Source organism: Pseudopipra pipra, chromosome W, assembly GCF_036250125.1.
Source record: "Pseudopipra pipra isolate bDixPip1 chromosome W, bDixPip1.hap1, whole genome shotgun sequence".
Taxonomy (NCBI): Eukaryota; Metazoa; Chordata; class Aves; order Passeriformes; family Pipridae; genus Pseudopipra; species Pseudopipra pipra.
In genome coordinates, this window is record NC_087580.1 from 30,362,976 (window position 1) to 30,381,657 (window position 18,682).

Here is an 18,682-nt window from a genome sequence, read left to right on the forward strand (position 1 = left end):
CCATGTTGAGGAAGCATGAGAGGTTCTCCACCAGATCCTCAGTGACTGGGCAGGCCTTTATCTTCTCCAGGTCTGGACACATCAGGTTTTTAGAGACCATCACAATCTCTATCCAGGAGTCTTCACTGCCAAGAGACAGGAGCTCCATCATGTTTGGCACCAGGAGCTCCAGTTTTCCTGAGCAGTGGGACCAGTGCACTCCACAGAGACATCTTCAATTGCTTGTTGTTCCTCAGCACTGCTGAGCCCAGGTAGTCTCTGAAGAGGTAGATAAAGGCCTCTCGCATGTCGCTGCTCTCCTGGGAGGAAGGAGGAAAGGTGAGCTTTGGAAACAGCAGCCCCCTGCCCACAGTGAAAGGGGATGGTGGCTGAGGGAGATGCCCTGGGCTCCGATTCCAGAGCAGGGACAAGTTGCACTGGGCTGCAAGGCCCAGAAGCCACCAGAGCCCAGGGGAGCAGAGCCTGCTGCCAGAGCTGCTGACAGGGCTGGGTGCAGGGCAGCTCTCACTGCCCAGTGCCCATCTCAGGGCTCACGTTCCCACATGAACCTTACCATGTCAAAGAAGTGCGAGAGGTTCTCCACTAGATACTCATCGGTGGGGCTGGCCTTTTTCTTCTCCAGGTTTGGACACATCGGGTTTTTAGGGACCATCACATCCTCTGTCCAGGAGTCTTCACTGCCAACCCACAGGAGCTCCATCATGTGTGGCACCAGGAACTCCAGTTTTCCTGCCTGTATGAAGAACAGAGTTTATTTTTTGTGATAAGATCTATGCCTGGAAAGCTCCCCAGGCAGCCACCAGGCCCCAACATGGCATCAGGGCAGTTGGCAGCAGTCCCCCCAACACCTGCCTCCCAGCCCACGCCAAGCCACTGTCTTACCCACAGCCCCAGAGCCCTGGATGCCACCATGGCTGTCCCTGACACCACCCTGCTCACCAGCTCAGGTGTCTCACACAGCGCCTGGGAGCCTGGGAATGTTGGAAGGTCTTCATGGGTGTGGACGTCGGCGCCAGAAGAGCAGTGCTTCTGGCCTGAATCGAGGGCTCGGTGTTGGTCCTAAAGCCTCCAGGATGCCGATGGTCTGTTTTGCCAGGCAGGAGACGAATACATTGCTGTCTGTCTTCAAGGGCTGAAGAGCTGTGAGCAAAAGAAACGGAGCCAAGATGAAGCCCTGTGTCTGCAGAGACCTCCAGACGTCCCCTCCAGCCCATGTTCCCCACTCACCGCTGCAGATCTCATCCAGTTGCTCTTGGCTTCGGTTCCTCAGGTGCCGCGTGGCCACCCCTAGGCACAAAGCTCCGTCAGCCCCTGCTCCCCAGCGGGCTCCCAGCAGCGCGGCCCCTGGTCCTGCCCTCCTCCCCCTCAGCCGGGATGAGCCCAGGAAGCACCAGGAGCTCAGGGGGGTGGAACTCAGCCCAGTGCCCACCAAGCCCAGCCACGTGGGCAGGGGTGGCAGAGGGAGGCCCAGGCCCAGCCTGCGGCAGCCGGGGCTCAGGCAGCCCCAGGGCTGGGCCTGGCTGTGGCTGCAGGAGCAGGGACAGGGGCCAGCTTGCCCAAAGAGGGACCCCGGGGGCTGGGGCTCACCGATGAACCTGATGGCCGCCTCTCGCACACTGGCCTCAGGGTCCTTGAGGTAGCTCAGGCCCTGACGCAGGTACTCTTCAGCCCTGCTCCTGTCCTTCCCCACCTGGAGAGAGCACAAGGACACGGGCATGGCACAGAGCCCCCCCGCTGGCTGCAGCAGTCCCTCCTGCCAGCACTCAGTGTTGCCCAGAGCCCTCTCTCCCGCTGGCTGCAGGGAAGGGAGAGGGGCCTGCAGAGGAGCCCCTGGGGCTCTGTTCTTGGAGGCCACACACTGGGCTGCAGCTCCAGCCTCTGGGCTCTGGGCCCACACAGTGGGCTCTGCCTGTGGGCTAAGCCTCACCCAACCTGCACCCTGGCACTTGGCCTTACCAAGCACTCGCCAATCCTCCACATCTGCTGCTTCTTCACCAGCTCTTTCAGCTCCCTCCACTTGAGCAGCTTTGTTGCAGCAAGGAGCGCTTCCTGGGCGGCCTGCATGGAAGCAGAAGGGGTGAGGTAGCAGCATGGCTGGCAAAGGAGAGCTCTTGGCTTTCTTGCTGGAGAGATTCTGCCCTCAGGATTTGGGACATGCTCTCACCAAAGTGTCTAGGGGATGTGTGAGGACAGCCCTGCAGGACAGGGCCTGAGGCTGGAAGCCCTGGCCTTGGACACATGCCAGGGACAGCAGAAAAGCCTGTGGGGATGTGCCTGTTCAGGCTTTGGTGGTCACAGGCTGCTGACGAGCCCTACTGGAGCCCTAGGGCAGCTGTTGGAAATGGCTGTGCCAGCTTCTCCGTCCCTGCTGGCGCTGGCTCTGCAGGGACCTTTCCCACGGCTTGCGCTGGGCCACGGCTGCCCACTGCCAGCAGCCCTTGCCCTGCTGCCTGGGCCCCACAGGGCGGGCCAGCCCACCTCTCTCTGTGCCAGTGCTCAGCCTTCCAATGTGTACCTTGGCCACGCTCGGGGACTGGTCACTTGTGCGAATGAGCAGCGGGACCAGTGCACTCCACAGAGACGTCTTCAATTGCTTGTTGTTCTTCAGCACTGCTGAGCCCAGGTAGTCTCTGAAGAGGCAGATAAAGGCCTCTCGCATGTCGCTGCTCTCCTGGGAGGAAGGAGGAAAGGTGAGCTCTGGAAACAGCGGCCCCCTGCCCACAGTGAAAGGGGATGGGGATGGTGGCTGAGGGAGATGCCCTGGGCTCAGATTCCAGAGCAGGGACAAGTTGCACTGGGCTGCAAGGCCCAGAAGCCACCAGAGCCCAGGGGAGCAGAGCCTGCTGCCAGAGCTGCTGACAGGGCTGGGCTGCAGGGGAATTCTCACAGCCCAGTGCCCATCTCAGGGCTCACACTCCCACATCAGCCTTACCATGTCAAAGAAGCGTGGCAGGTTCTCCACCAGCTCAAATGGCCCTGGTGAGGGAGCGCTGCCATGGTGGGCACAGAACCCCAGAGTGATGGAATCCCAAAAGAGTTTGGGTTGGAAGGGACCTTTCGAGGCCATCTGGTCCAACCCCCCTGCCATGGGCAGGGACATCTGCCACCAGACCAGTTTGTTCCAGGCATCAGCCCGAGTGAGGGACATGGGCCAGTGCCCACTGCCAGCAGCAGGAATCCGGGCAGGGTGAGGATTCCTCGCTTGGCTTTGGGCTCTCCGATGGCCCAGGGGAATGCCATGAGGATGGGAAGCAAAGCCTGGAGCGCTTAGAGGTCCAAAGCCTTAAACATCAGCCCCTCCAGCTCCCAAACCTTCTCCCAGATCCCTTTGGCTGCAGCAGGAAGGGCAGCAGGAGGTTTCCTGCCCGCTGTGGGGGCAGCGCTGCAGGGGCCGCTCATGTCAGACCCCCCTCTCTGCTGGGGACAACTTTGCCCTTGGGGACATCGCTCTGCCCCAGCCCAGGGACACCAGCACTGCCCAGGGCCGGCACCTTCCGAAGTGGGACCCCTCTGGGCACAGGTCCCCCCACCCCCAGGGACCCCTGCCTTTATAAAAACATCTATAAAATGTATTTACATTGTATGGGCCTGTAAAACAACAACAATCTATGAAATGCATTTACAGAACAACAATAAAGCAACAAAATATAAACCATATATGGAATGTATTTACATGAGTAGAATCTTTAGAAAAGCAAAAATCAGCAACACTCTATAAACCTTATTTAGAGACCAACAACAAAAGAGCAGCACATCAAATGTATGCACAGGAGATTCATATCCCTGTCCAATCTGTCTGCCAGTCTGGAAGAAAAGCCAGGACAGAGCCTGGCTGGGGATGGGAGCTGGATCTGGCAGGATGCTGCGGGGTCTGTGGAGCTGGGAGGGATCTGTGGGGCTGGGGGTATCTGTGGAGCTTTTTTAGTTTACAGCTAGGTATTTATCTTTGTTTAAGAAATGGATACTTTTCCCTGGCATAATTGATACAGAAACAAACTCTATCCCAAGCAAATTATCCAAAAACATTCATAAGGTATTGTGCATAAAAGCTGGAAAATAACCCTTGGAGTAATCTGAAGCTGGACACTGATGTGGGCTATTCCAAACACAACATCTGGCATGCAAGGTAGACAAAAGAGAAAAGCTGACAAGGTCCAGCAAGAGCTGGTGAGCCATGGGCTACTTGCTGCCTAGGTGTGAAGAGCAATAAAAGCCTCCAGACAGGGGGAGTTGATTTCACATGAGCTGTCATTGACAGAAGGAGGAACTTTTTCAGTCAGAACAACAGGTCACCAGAAACAAAGACTTGGTTTTTTCTACAAAGTGGAAGGAAAATAAAGGAAAGAGTGAGGCTGCAGCTCTGCACAATCATCATGAGATAGACTAGAACTAAAACTGAGGCAAAGGACTTCAATAAGTGCAGCATTGTTCACACTTACAGTTGTGCCCTGGTTCCAGGGGCTGGGACCAGTTTATCACGCTGTGGGTATAACCCAAACTGTGCATCCTTTTAAACCTGCCCAGTGTGTGACAGGAATTCCTGTCACAGGAACCACCCCAAGCAGTGCAGGAGGAGCCTCCCAAGCAGCAGTTGCAGGGCAGCAGGACCGACCTGAGCTGCCTTTGGTGCCCAGGAACTCCCCCCCCACAGCCCCTCTCCTGCCCCGAGGGACCACCAGAACAGGGGCAGCCCAAAGGACTGGACTGGAGCAATTGAACAGACATTTTGGGGCCATTTTATGGACATTTTGCAGGGGTGGTGCACAGACTAAGGGAAGGAGACCTGTGTGTTATAGCAAAGAATGGGAAGGGGGTGGTGGGGGGTGAAGTTGTATTGAGTCGTGTGGGGCCTGGGCATGATGGGACTGGTGTGGAATAAGGGCTGGAATGTGCTGGTTTGGGCCGGGGTGGAGTTAATTTTCTTTGCAGGGGCTGGTGTGGGGCTGTGGTTGGGCTTGTGCTGAGCACAGGCTTGAGAACACAGAGGTGGTTTTCTTAGTGCTGAGCTTACCCAGAGCCAAGGCCTTTCCTGCCCCTGGCACAGACACACTGGGGAGGGGCTGGGGGTGTGTGGGAGGCTGGGAGGGGACACAGCCAGGACAGGTTTGGAGTGATGGAGATTGTTTTCCCAAGACACCATTCCATGGGATAGAGCCCTGCTCTCCTGGAGGTGCTGAACACCTGCCCAACCATGGGAAGCCAGGAATGAATCCCCTGTTTTGTTTTGCTTCTGCGTGCAGCTTTTGCTTGTCCTTATTAAAGTGTCTTTATCTCAACCCACGAGTTTTCCAGCTTTTCCCCTCCCAGTTCTCTCCACTGTCCTGCTGGTGGGGGAGTGAGGAGTGGCTGGGAAGTGCTTGGGGGCTGCATGGGGTAAAACCACAACAGCCTTTGCTGGTGTCCAGGGTGGGGCTGGGAGTGTTCTGCCAATACAGGCCTTCGTAAAACGTATCCCTGTGATTTCCTTAGACTGTGAGCACCATGTGTTCATCTGCAAACACCATGGAGAGTACCCAGGGATCTCCCAAGAAAAGATTTGGAGGCCTCAAGCCCATGACCACTCTGTAGGGACTGGGCTACTGGGCTACTGACCATGTAGCTCTGGGCTCCATGGTGTGGAGACTGAGGACAGTGCAGGGGTAGCCAGAGAGGGTTGAAGGGTGGTTTCAGGAATGAAGGATCTTTTTGTCATAGCAGGAAGCAGTATGAGAAATAAAGAAACAATGCCAAGTTCTGCTGGAGAGATCCAGACTGGAAACAAAGAGAACGGAGTTTCACCCTGAGGGCAATGGTGTGCTGTAACACATCACCCAGAAAGAGTCTGGATGAGCCCAAAGCTTTGTGTGTGCAGGAAGAGCCAGGGAGGACACAGAGATGTCAGTGCAGGAAGGTGCCAGCCAGGTGGGGCAGCCGGGGGATGACGACAGCCTGCAGGGAAAGGGGCAGGGCATGGACACCGTAGGACAGCCTGGCCTGGAGAGGAGACAGGGATGGGGAGAAGCTGAAAGGCCCTGACACAGCCACCTTCTGCAGGCCTTTGGCCATGGCTGCTGTCTGTGCCCCTGATGCCAGGAGGAGGGGAGTGGCCCTTGCAGCCCTGGGGCCTCATGGCCTCCTTGTCCCTGCTCAGCAGCCTGGCAGGTGCCACCCCATGGTCCTGCCCTTGGCACTGCACATCCCACATCCCAGTGCCCCAGGAAGAGCCCTGAGGAATGAGGCAGGGACAGGATGTCCCTTCCCAGGGGCTGGGGGTCAGGCCTTGGCCTGTTGGATTAATGAAACAAGTCAAGGATTCTTCAGCATCAGAGCCCCCTTTCCCTTGCTTGTCCATCCTTGTCATCACTGTCTGCAGTTTTCTGCTCTAAATGGAACCCGGGCACACGTTCTCAGTTGTGTCCCTCAAAGAGACTCATTAGCACTACAGGAAACTTTAGTGTTTCAATCTCACTTTGACTTCTTGAAAAGTTGTTTGAACTTCCTCTCAGGGACTGAGTCTCATGTAAACAACATCAAAGTCCCCTGAGGGTCATGAAATGCCTGGGGCTGTTGCTGTGCTGCTGAGCTGGGCCAGGCTCCTGGCACACAGGGAGCTTCTGGCAAGCAAGAAGAGCTTCAAAGAGACAGCTCTGCTGGTGAGCAGCTCCTCTGCACAGCCCAGCAGGGCTGAGGGCACTGCCAGGGCAGCTCAGGGACACCAGCAGGGCACAGACAGAGCTTCAAGGGGCTCAGCACTGGCAGGAGGGCTGAGAGCTCCCTGCAGGAGGAATCTTGGCAGGGCTGCACATGGTGAGTCTGTGGCTGCAGGGCAGTGCAGGGGCAGCTCCTGGAGGCATCTCCTGAAGCTGGCCCAGCCCCAGCTGATGGGATGGGTGAGCAGGGGGCTGTTTTGGGGCCCTTTGGAAGAGCTGTGAAGCTGGGGGTGCAGCCAGGGGTGCCCAGGGCTGTGGGGCAGAGCAGGGTCCTGCAGCCCAGGGCGCTGTGCTGGGCAGGGACTCTGCTGCCTGCCAGGGGCAGCTCTCAGCCGGCCCGGGGAGCTGCTCCCAGGGCTGGGGCAGAAGGGCTGTGGGCAAGGACAGTGACTTGGATGGCTGAGTCTTTTTTGTACATAGGGTACTTCATGAGGCAGGGCTGCTCACAGCTGGAGAGACCTATAGGAGATTTCACTGGAGACTTTTCAATGAGCACAGAAAGGCAGGGGCTGTCTCAGAGCGGGTGACCCATTCTTCCAGTCTTGTGCTGTTATGGGAAGTACAAATTAATGTCTCATTTCAGAGGGCAGCACTGCAATTCCAAATCTGCTCTATTCAGAGGTGAATAACCAGGCAGTATCAGAGATCAGCACATGGTGCCTTACAGGCAGCATCAATGTCACTTTTCCAGCCTCCTCAGCGTTGTTCTGACTTTGCCATCAGAGCCTGCCCAGAGAGAGATACTCTGGGCAGTGCCCCGTGCTGCTGGGAGGGCTCTGCAGGGCAGAGCTGAGGCCCCAGGGCTAGGATGGGATTTGGCAGCACTGGCAGGGCCCAGCCCTGGGCCCAGGGAAGCAGCTGCTGGCAGGGACAGCTCCAGGCAGCAGAGCCCTGGGCAGAGACTGAGAGGGAGCTGCTGCTGTAATGCCCTGGGAGGAGGTTAGGGCAGTTCTGGGCCCTCCCCTGCACTGCTGATTTCTTGCCCAGAACAAGCCCTTGATCTCCTCCACCACCCAGCAGAGCCCTTCCCTCCATGGCCAGGGGCTCAGTGACATGAGCTACCTTCCTGGCAGTGGAGCCCTGAGGAGAGGAAACTCCCTTTGCCCATCTCTTTGTCCCTGTAGGGCCTCCAGAGGAGTGGGGAGAATGTCTCCATTTTCCCCTCCTCTTCATGCTGCCTTTGTTCCCAGCTCAGGTGGGAACTCTGGACAAAGAGTCTGCAGGACTCTCCATTCAGGATGTTACACCTTTAGGACATGCAGTTCTCTCCCTGGATGATCCTGCTGTGCTTCAGGCTGCCTTCCTGAAGGGCACAGCTCTCCCATTCCAGCTCTGTGTTCCCCACAGCCCCTCAGCACTGAGGCCATGGCAGTGGGGCTGGAAGGTGTGTGCAGGCAGCTGGAATGAGCCCTCTGTGCCCCTGGCTGGGAGGGCAGAGCTGAGATCTGCCTTGGTAGGATGAGACAGGATGAGGAGTTTGCAGATCTGGAGTCACCAGCTCCCAGCAGTGTCCAGTTTCTCCTCAGGGGAACACCTGGGTGCCTTTGCCCTCCAGCTCAAAGAGGTGACAGCCTTGAGCAGCTGAGAGCAGGGCTGATGGACAGACTGTCTGACCCACACTGCAGGAAGGGATGATCTCTGTGTCTCACAGGACCCACAAAGTGTCTCATAGACAGAAGTATAAATGCCAAGGATTTGTGCCTTAGGAATTCCACTCGCTCTGGTGGGGCAACCAGAAGTGAAAAAAACCAAAAAAGTCTGCCCACATCTCTACTCTGCAATGGGGTGAATTGGGAGTGACAATGATGAGAAGCTGTTTATTACCATGAGGGGATTTCATAAAACATCACACCTAGTTCCTATTTATCTGTTGTTGTAGGGCAGAACTGAGTCCTCCAGAACATCAGCAGAGCCCCCTGATCATTGGAGCTTTCTGAGCCAGAACTCAACAGAGCTCCTAAAATGGACCAGTCACAGATTCTTCGTGAGAGAGAAAAGTTAATTTGAGGGGTTTACATGAGGACTGGAATAGATTTTTTTCTGAGATAGCCACCATAACTTGTTACTGCCTTTTTCTTCTCAGACAAGTAATAATATACAAGGGAAGCTCATGTCCAACAGCAGCTCCATTTCCCAGTTCCTCCTCCTGGCATTTGCAGACAGGAGGGAGCTGCAGCTCCTGCACTTCTGGCTCTTCCTGGCCATCTCCCTGGCTGCCCTCCTGGCCAACGGCCTCATCCTCAGCGCCGTAGCCTGTGACCACCACCTGCACACCCCCATGGGCTTCTTCCTGCTCAACCTCTCCCTCACAGACCTGGGCTGCATCTGCACCACTGTCCCCAAAGCCATGCACAATTCCCTCCAGAACAACACAACCATCTCCTATGCAGGATGTGCTGCACAGCTCTTTTTCTTTGCCTTCTTCATGTCAGCAGAGTTTTCCCTCCTCACCATCATGTGCTACGACCGCTACGTTGCCATCTGCAAACCCCTGCACTACAGGACCCTCCTGGGCAGCAGAGCTTGTGCCCACATGGCAGCAGCTGCCTGGGCCACTGGCTTTCTCTATTCTCTGCTGCACACAGCCAATACATTTTCCCTGCCCCTGTGCCAGGGCAATGCCCTGGGCCAGTTCTTCTGTGAAATCCCACACATCCTCAATCTCTCCTGCTCACACTCCAACATCAGGGAAATTGGAATTACTGTGGTTACTGCCAGTTTATCACTTGGCTGTTTTGTTTTCAATGTTTTCTCCTATGTGCAGATCTTCAGGGCTGTGCTGAGGATCCCCTCTCAGCAGGGACGGCACAAAGCCTTTTCCACGTGCCTCCCTCACCTGGCTGTGGTCTCCCTCTTTGTCAGCACCTCATTCTTTGCCTACCTGAAGCCTCCCTCCATCTCCTCCCCATCCCTGGATCTGACCCTGTCAGTTCTGTACTCAGTGGTGCCTCCAGCACTGAACTCCCTCATCTACAGCCTCAGGAATCAGGAGCTCAAGGATGCCCTGAGGAAAATGATGACTGGATGATTTTCAGGAGCAATTAAGTGCCTGTTTTCTAGTGCATAGCATTCAGAATGGGACTCCTTAATGGCCCAGCCCTCCTGCTCAGGTTTTTCATGGAGGTCATCAGGTTGTTCTGGCAATAATTTTCTGTGCAATGAAATATTATTATTATGCATCTGCCTTCCAATTCAGTGTCTACCCATTAAATTTGACCCAGAGGTGTATAAAGGATGAATTGTCCTCTCTGAATATTTAAACAAAATAAAGGACCCTGCAGTGCCTTCTTTGTCCAAGACCCTTCTTCTTAGATGTTCCCAAAGGACAGCACACTGCAGGACAGGGGGTATTTACAAACGGGAAGGGGACAATAATCCCAGCCCAGCAGCACTGCCAGGGAGCAGCAGTGCTTGGTCTTTCCAGAGCTGCTCTCTTTCCACTTCCACACTGTCCTCCTGAGCCCCTTTCTCGCTGTAAGGCCTGAGTGCTCTCTGAGCACAGTCCTGGGGGCTGGAAGCCCTTGGAGCACAGGCAGGGACAGGCCCTGGGAACTTCTGAAGCAGAACTGGGCTCCCTTACAGCATCTCCAGAATGCTGTGAGATCTTCAGAGAGCAGGGCATGTACTGGGTCATTTCTTCTGTGACCTTGCTCCAGGGCTGGAACTCTCCTGCAGTGTCCACATGACACTCCTGCTCTCTGCTTTCCAGGTTTTCATTTTTAGATCCAGTCTTCCTCTCCTGTTCACAGGGACATCCTGGGAGTGCTTCAGAGCTGCCATCCTGGGGCAGCTCCTGCCCAGCGTGGGCAGGCACAAGGTCTCTCCACTTGCTCCTCTCCCCTCCCCAGTGCCACTGTTTTCTGCAGCCTCCTCATCCTTGCCCAGCACAGCCCTCCTGGCACAGCTGGACACAGCCCTTGTTCTACCCCCTCCTCAGGCACCTGCCCAACCCCCTCAGCTCCAGCCTGATAGCCAGAAACCTTCAGGACAGGGAGGCACTGGGGAAAATGCTCAGGACACTCATGGACTGCAGGGAGAGACCACTGGAGTGGTGGGTCTGTAGGGAGAAATCACTGCTGCATCCCTTCTGAATCACCCTCAGGACCTGGACAAGCCTGGATTTTCTCTTGTTTCCACGAGGGCCTGAAGTGTCAAAATGGCCCCTCGATTCCATAGGGTTCCCCAGTGTCCCAAGGTCCATTTGGCTCCAAAAAGGCCCTGTAGTGTCGCAGTGGCCCCTTGATTTTATGAGGTTCCACTGTGTCCCAGGGTTTGTTTCCATGAGGCACCACAGTGACACAATGGCTCCCTGGTTCCATAAGGTTCCAAAAGGTTTCAGGGTGCCTTTGGTTCCATGAGGTCCCAAATGTTAAATGGTCCCTGGTTCCACAAGATTTCACAGTGTCCCTGTGTTCCAGTCTTTCCATGAGGCTCTGCAGTGCCACAATTGCCTCTTGATTCCATGAGGTTGCACAGTGTCATCACAAAGCTGACCCCACCCAGATGAAAGTTTGGGGGAGATTAGGAGGAACTGGGACAAAAAGGATTGGATATTCGGGGAAGGAAAGAGAGGTTTGGCATATAGAGAGGAGAGATTTTGATGAGGTAAAAATAGGTTCATGGAATGCTGAGGATGCTGAAATACTGACTGTGCAAATATTCCTGATAGACCTTTATGCACTTTGTAACCTCAAGCCCCAACGCTACCTAGAAGTGCTGTTCCTCCCATGGAAAGGAATCCACTGCTCTAATTCCAAGCCAGAAAAAGCCCAAACCCAGAACTCCAGACTCTTATTTGTCCTCCAATGCCCACCCCAATCCCAAACCTCTATTACCAGTATGAAAAACCAAGCTTTAATCCTAACCCAGCCTAAAAATCTCTTCCCCTAATCATGAAGCAGACACTGCCAGCAGAACAACAAACCTCCCAAAGTTCTGCCTGATCCCCACCCTGAGCTCTAAACCCCAAGCCCTGACCATTCAGCACCCCCACAGCCCTTGGGAGCAGGGCAAGGACCTGCAGGGCCCAGAGCAGGCCCAGGGGGTTGGCAGAGGAATGGGAGGTGACCTGGATCTGCTCAGCTCTGCACATGGCAACAGCCAGAGCTGGTGCAGAGACATCAGGGAGGGTCTAGAAATGCTGCTGGGAGGGGGTGGGAAAGCAGGAGGGGTGTGTGCAGCCTGCAAGGCCAGAGCAGCAGCAGGGCCAGGGCAGGACAGCCTGCAGGAGAGATGGCCAAGGGCTCTGGCAGGGCTGCAAGGCCCAAAGGCACCCAGGCCTTTGTCCCCTTGCCTCTGGCAGCTGCCTCTGCCACTCAGGCCACCACAAGCAACTTGCCTGGCAGGTTCTGCACTTGGTTTCTGCCTCGCCCCTCCCTCAGGAGCCTGGCAGGGGTTGCCCAGTTTTGGGCCTTTGTTGTTCCTCCCCCTTCCATCCCAGTGCCCCCCAGACAGCCCTGAGCCAGCCGGGAGGGACAGGATCTGCTGGGCCAGGGCCTGGGGCTCAGGCCTTGGCCTTTGTGCTCCACAAAACCAAGGCAGGCTTTGCTCAGCATTGCAGGGGCCTGCCCAGAGCCTTTGTCTGCCTGCACTCCTGGCCTCCAAGGAGCTGCTCCAAGGAGTCCCTGGGGAGGCTTTGGCAGTGCCTGCCCTCAGTGGGGCCCAGCAATGCTTCAAGGCACTTGGACTTTGGCTTCTGACTTCTTCAGCAGCTGCTTCAATCTTCTCTCAGTACCTCAGGATCATGGGCTGGGCTGCAAACACACCGTGGGGCTCATTAAAATGCAGAAATCCCTCAGGATCTCTTTGTCTTCCTTTAATTGTCTTCAAGGCAATTTCAAAACAAGTCTTCAAAATTTGTACTTTTTTTTGAAATCAAAGAATGGATATATTTTAGTTCAGAGGAGAGGTGATAGAGGTGTTCTCCAAGTGATCTTGATGCTGAGTGTCTCCTCAGGAGATCCACACTGACCCTGTATGATCAATATTGCTCCTCACCCCCCAACCTCACCAGTTCTGACATGGCCCATCTTGGACTGACAGCTGATGCAGCTCCAAACACACTGTGGGACCCATTAAAACACTGAAAAACAAATTATTTTTCTTTCTTTAGTTGTCTTCAAGACGTCAACAACTAATGGGAGTTGTTTTGTAGTTTAGCTATAGAGAACAATTTTAAAGTGGACGTCACAAAAAAAATATATTTTTTGATGAAAGAGAATGAGTTACACAGAGCCTTGGGATGCAAGATGATCAGGGTGCAAAGGATTTGGACACAAAGATAAGGGGGCAAAAGAGTTTAGTAGCATTTAATTACTGACCACTTTTACAGTTATCAAGTGATTCAATAGCATTTGCCACAATTTTAAGAATGACTGAATTATAGATTCCCAAGAAAAACATTCACCCCACAGTCAATTCACACCCACACCCAGGCAGAGATGTGTGGACACATCAATAGCTGGGGGTGGAAAGGTCCCTCTCCCAAATTCTCCTTGTTGTCAGGGAAACACTCCCCCAAATCCCTTTGTGTTTCCCACCAGACAAGGGTCCCAGCTGGAGGAATGTTTGTTGAGGGGGATCAGAATTGTCCTGGGCATCAGCGAGGATCTTTGGAGTGTTGCAAACTGGAGGGTTCCCGAGCTGGGAGAGGCTGCCAGAGGTGTCCCACTGAGAGGGAGGTGCTGGGGAGCTGCCAGGGCCTCCCTCAGCACTGCTGGGTGTGGGTTCACAAGGTGACTGGCTTTAGTGATCTGCTGAATTTCCATCCTGGTGTCAGGAATGACTGGAGTTTCCAAACTATTTGGGAATTGTATCCAAACTGTTCAATTTGGGTCACGATTCAGGCAGGGAATATTCCAAGGCTTTCATGGGATGACTGATTATCCTGTGTTCCCCAGCTGTTCCACTCTGGATTGTTCCCACCTGTATCATCCAGGAGCACCTGGTCCAGCCCAGGGACACTTCACCACACCCCTGGTCTAGTCCAGGGGCTCTTCATCTGGTTTGGTCAAGGCTTGTCAGGAGCTCCTGAGATCATACATATAAGAAGGATGGGGACAGGCTTACTTGTAATAAGACAAGTGATAATGGTTTTCAAGTAAAAAAGAGCAGATTTGAACTAGATATGAGGAAGAACTTTTTTACACTGAAGGTGATGAAACACTGACACAGGTCACCCGGAGAGGTGATAGAAGTCCCACCCTTGGAAACACTTAAGGCCAGGTTAGAAAGGGCTGTGAGCAACCTAATCTAGATGAATGTGTCCCTGTTCTAACTATTTAGGATTCTATGGTTCTTTCTTATCCTACAGAGCCAAGGCTGACAAGGATCCCACAGGTTTCAGATCCAGCTGAGCATCCCCTTTGATGGCCCATCTGGCAGCTCTGCTAAAAAGCTGCTGCAAAGAACCTCCAGACCTAAAGGAGCTTTTGTGCTGGGCTCAGCTGTGGCTCTCAGGGCTGGGGGTTGGCTTTTGGCTGCCAGGTGCCCAACAAGGCTCTCTCACTCCTCCTTCTTCTCCACTCCCTTTGGTGCCTGCAGGGTTGTTTCTCCCCCATTTCTCTCACTCTTCTCTGGGTTACAGCACCCTGGATTTTATCCTTTTTCCATAGGGTTATCACAGAGGTGCCTCTGGAACTGATTTTTGGCTCAGCTTTGGGCACTGGCTGGTCCATTTTGGAGCCACCTGAAACTGGCTCTCTCTGACACAGAGTCAGCTCTTGATCTCCTCTTCCCTAAGGGGAACCTGCAGCCCCCTCCCTGCTACCAAACCTGATCCACAGGGTCATTCAAGTGCCCAGGAACAGAGGAGGTCATTGATCCCATTATTCCTCAGGCTGGTCAAACAAGACTTTGTCCTCTTCCTGTCCCTGACTGCAGGTTCTTTGTGTCAGAGCAGAGCTGTGCTGGACCTCAGATGTGCTTTGCTCCAGACCCTGCTGGGGTGGGGGCAGATGGCAATGGAACAGTTGGGTTGGACTGGATGATCCTTGTGGGTCCCTTCCACCTCAGCATATTCTGTCATTCTGTGTTTGTTTGGGTTTGGTTTGGTTGGGTTTGGTCTTTTTCCCTCCTTTTGATTTTCCTTTCCTCTGACCCATGAGTTTTTTCTTCATTGTCTTGGGCCTTGCTGGACACCTGATGGCAGGACAAGTTTATCCAACTCAGTCACCTTGACCACATCTTTTGTCCAAGTCACCATTAACTAGACGAGGTTTCTCACAGACTCGCTGCAACTTGGTATCATCCACAAAGGAGTGGGAAGTGCATTTCATCCCATCACCCAGAGACATAATAAAGATGTTCCATAGGAATGGCCAGAGGCTGGTCCCTGATGGATGTCACCTGGGAGTTGCTGCCAAGAGGAATTTGGACCATGACTTTTGACCCTCATCAGTCATTCAACTTCCCACCCACCACATGTTTCAGTTGTCCAGTCCAGCTGTCACCAGTCTGGCTCTAAGGAGACCACAGGAGACCATGTCAAAGGCCTTGCTGAAGTCTGGGCACACAACATCCCTTTTCTTTTGCCTGTCACAGGGGTTCTGCAATCCCTGCCTTGTCCTTCCCATTCCTGGCAATGGCTGCAGGAGGACTTGCCCTATCCCTTTCCCTGCTGAGCCTGAGTAGTCTGGAACTCTCCCAACCCTCCTTGCTGCCCTGTTTGCAGACTGCTTCCATGTCTGCCTTTGCCAAGGCCCCAGGAAGATCTGGGCTGGCTCTGGCCTTTCCAAGTCTTTGGGAGAGGTCTCCCAGTGACACTGCCCAGCCTTCTCAATATCCCTGACACCAAAACCTTTTCTGTTATCCCACAGTTCCAGATTAGTGCTCAGGACACAACACATATTCTCATGGTTCTTCAGGAGAAAATTAGAAGTGATTTCATTATAGAGGTCAAGGGGTGGAGCAGCCCAGTCTGGTCTGGCCCCACAGCAGTGCCCAGCCCAGGGTGCTGCAGAGCTCTGGGCACTCCCCCCACAGCCCCAGCCCCTCTGAAGGGCACAGCAGCTCCTGGGGCACAGAGAGGAGTCTCAGCATCCCCATCAGCTCAGGGGCTGGACACTCACCATGGCAGGAGGAAATGGGGGTCAGGGAAACTGCAGGAGCCCTGGTGTCACCTCCAGGAGATGCCCAGCACAGCCTGACTGTGCCCCTCAGTGCCAGCCCCTCTGCCCAGCCCAGCCCAGAGTCCTGGCCCAGGGACAGAGCAGCCTGTCCCCAGGGGGGGCTGCAGAGAGAGGTTTGTCTGTGTCAGGGATTCCTCTCTGCAGGCCCAGAAATGCTGCCTTGCTCTTCTCCAGGGACATCCCTTTGCCCAGGTCAGTGTGTCCAGGCTGCCTTGGCCAGTTGCAGATCCCAGCCTGGGATCCCTGCAGGGCCCTGAGCTGGAGGTGCTGCTCTGCACAGGGAGGGGCTGTGGCACCCTGGGCTGGCCCTGCACTGGCCATGCTGGTCAGGGTGGGGAGCAGACCCAGCAGGATGGGGATCACTCCTCTCCACCCTCTGCCATAGTCCTGGAAGGCTCAGTAGCCAAGAACAAGGCTGGGCAGGACCATGGGCTGTTTCCAATGGCACAAAGGGCAGGGCAGGGCTCCACTCCATGCAGCCTGTGGGCTGGAGAGTTCTTCAGGACACCCTCCTGGAAAGCCCACCCCTGGCTCTGGTACAGCCCCCCCTGAACTGGGGAGGCACAAGGGGAGTTCACTGTGGGTGAGACAAATCACTGGCCAGAGTCCTTTCTCTGTTCCTGCTGCATCCCCTGGGGTTGCAGAACTCTCCTTTACCAGTTCACAGGCAGATTTAGGACTTGATCTCTGGTGACTCCACCCTGGGCAGGATTCTGCTCCAGGGCTCCATTCCCTGCTGACTGGATGGGATGGGCTGTCCCTGCAGATCCTCTGTGCTCTCCTGCACTTCCTGAGTTCCTACAGACAAGTCCTCACCTGCCATCAGAGCCCTCACAAGCTGCAGAGCCCCAGGCAGGTGACTTGGAGACCATTTGCCACTGGCCACCAGCACAGAACATCTGAACCAGCCCTCAGTCCCTCAAGTACCCCAGTGAGTCGCTTCTCTCACTGCAGGGACTGAATGGGGAAACAAGCAAAGCAGTGAGACTTTGCAGAGTCTATTCCTTGGCCTTGTTCTTTACACCAACCTTTCAAAAAGAACAAAGTCTTCAGGAACTGCCCAGGGGGATCCCCTTTCCTGATGGAAATGATGTTAAGGAGCCCAGCTCTGTCCCAGCAGTGCCCAGGGCCTGTCCCTGCCCATGGTCACAGGACTGACAGACAGCAGGGACTGAGCTGCCAGAGCACTCAGGCCTTGGGCAAGGAACAGAAAGGAGAGGGAGGCAGTGGAAAACCAGCATCTCTGAGAAGGCCAAGAGCTGCTGCTCCCTGGCAGTGCTCCTGTACCAGGACTCTTTACCCCTTCTCCTCTGCACACAGGCACTGCCCTCCAGCTTCAGGGAAGTTCTTGCAGCGAGAATCTGCATTCAAAGAAAAAGAATTCAAGTCCTTTATTCTACTCAGAGATTGTGATTCCTCATGTACAGAATAACAAAGACAGAATGTTTGACAAAAAAGACAAAGGAATATTTATTTTGTTTAAGTGCACACAGAGAATGATTCCTCATTTACACAATTGTGGGTCAAAACAAAGAGGTAAAGAGTGAATTAGGTATGAGATGAAGAATAAATTTCTGTGTTAACAACATCAAAAGATTAAAAAAAAATGTAGGAAATCCCCACCACCACCACTCTCAAAAGCTTTAGAAGACAGGCTGGGCCAGTAAAGGGTTCACAATGAGTGCTCTGCAGAAGGAAAGAGGCAGGTTGTTGCTCCTGAAAAGCATCTAGTCATCATTTTCCTTATGGCATCCTTGAGCTCCTGGTTCCTGAGGCTGTAGATTAGGGGGTTCAGTGATGGAGGAACCACCGAGTACAGAACTGACACCACAAGGTCCAGGGATGTGGAGGAGATGGAGGGAGGTTTCAGCTGAGAAAAAATACCAGTGCTGACAAAGACTGAGACCACGGCTAGGTGAGGGAGGCAGGTGGAAAAGGCTTTGTGCCGTCCCTGCTGAGAGGGGATCCTGAGCACAGCCCTGAAGATCTGCACATAGGAGAAAACAATGAAAATGAAACAACCAAACACTAAACAGACAGTAACCCCAATAAGCCCAATTTCCCTGAGGTAGCCTGAGTGTGAGCAGGAGAGCTTGAGGACATGTGGGATTTCACAGAAAAACTGGCCCAGGGCATTGCCCTGGCACAGGGGCAGGGAAAATGTACTGGCTGTGTGCAGCAGAGCATTGAGAAAGCCAGTGGCCCAGGCAGCTGCTGCCATGTGGGCACAAGCTCTGCTGCCCAGGAGGGTCCCGTAGTGCAGGGGTTTGCAGATGGCAACGTAGCGGTCGTAGCACATGATGGTGAGGAGGAAATACTCTGCTGATATGAAGAAATAAAAGAAAAAGAGCTGTGCAGCACATCCCATGTAGGAGATGGGTGTGGTGTTCTGGAGGGAATTGTGTGTGGCTTTGGGGACAGTGGTGCAGATGCAGCCCAGGTCTGTGAGGGAGAGGTTGAGCAGGAAGAAGCCCATGGGGGTGTGCAGGTGGTGGTCACAGGCTACGGCGCTGAGGATGAGGCCGTTGGCCAGGAGGGCAGCCAGGGAGATGGCCAGGAAGAGCCAGAAGTGCAGGAGCTGCAGCTCCCGCCTGTCTGCAAATGCCAGGAGGAGGAACTGGGGCATGGAGCTGCTGTTGGACATTTGCTGCTTCTTAGCACAGGGTCTGTTCAGAAAAGGAAAGCACAGGGAACATTTAAGACAGCCCCCTCTCAGCAAAGCCAGTGCATTTTTCAGGGAAATCCCCTCCAAGTCAAGGCATTTCTTTTCTCTGGTTTGTGCTCTCTGAGGGTGCTGTGAGGAGCAGGAGCTCTGCCCATGTGCTGCCAAGGACTCAGCTTTGCTCTGCTGCAGTGCAGACATGG

General features: G+C 54.4%; 2 protein-coding genes across 2 annotated transcripts in view; one reads left to right on the top strand and one right to left on the bottom strand.

Moving 5' to 3' along the window:
• The window catches only part of LOC135405287 (zinc finger protein 665-like), a 137,056-nt gene that overhangs the window by 75,845 nt on the left and 42,529 nt on the right, over nucleotides 1-18,682 (top strand). The window lies entirely within an intron of this gene.
• LOC135404550 (olfactory receptor 14J1-like) lies at nucleotides 17,490-18,485 on the bottom strand. The gene has a single exon (XM_064639290.1). The coding sequence runs from the start codon at nucleotides 18,459-18,461 to the stop codon at nucleotides 17,490-17,492; it is 972 nt and encodes a 323-aa protein (XP_064495360.1). The 5' UTR covers nucleotides 18,462-18,485.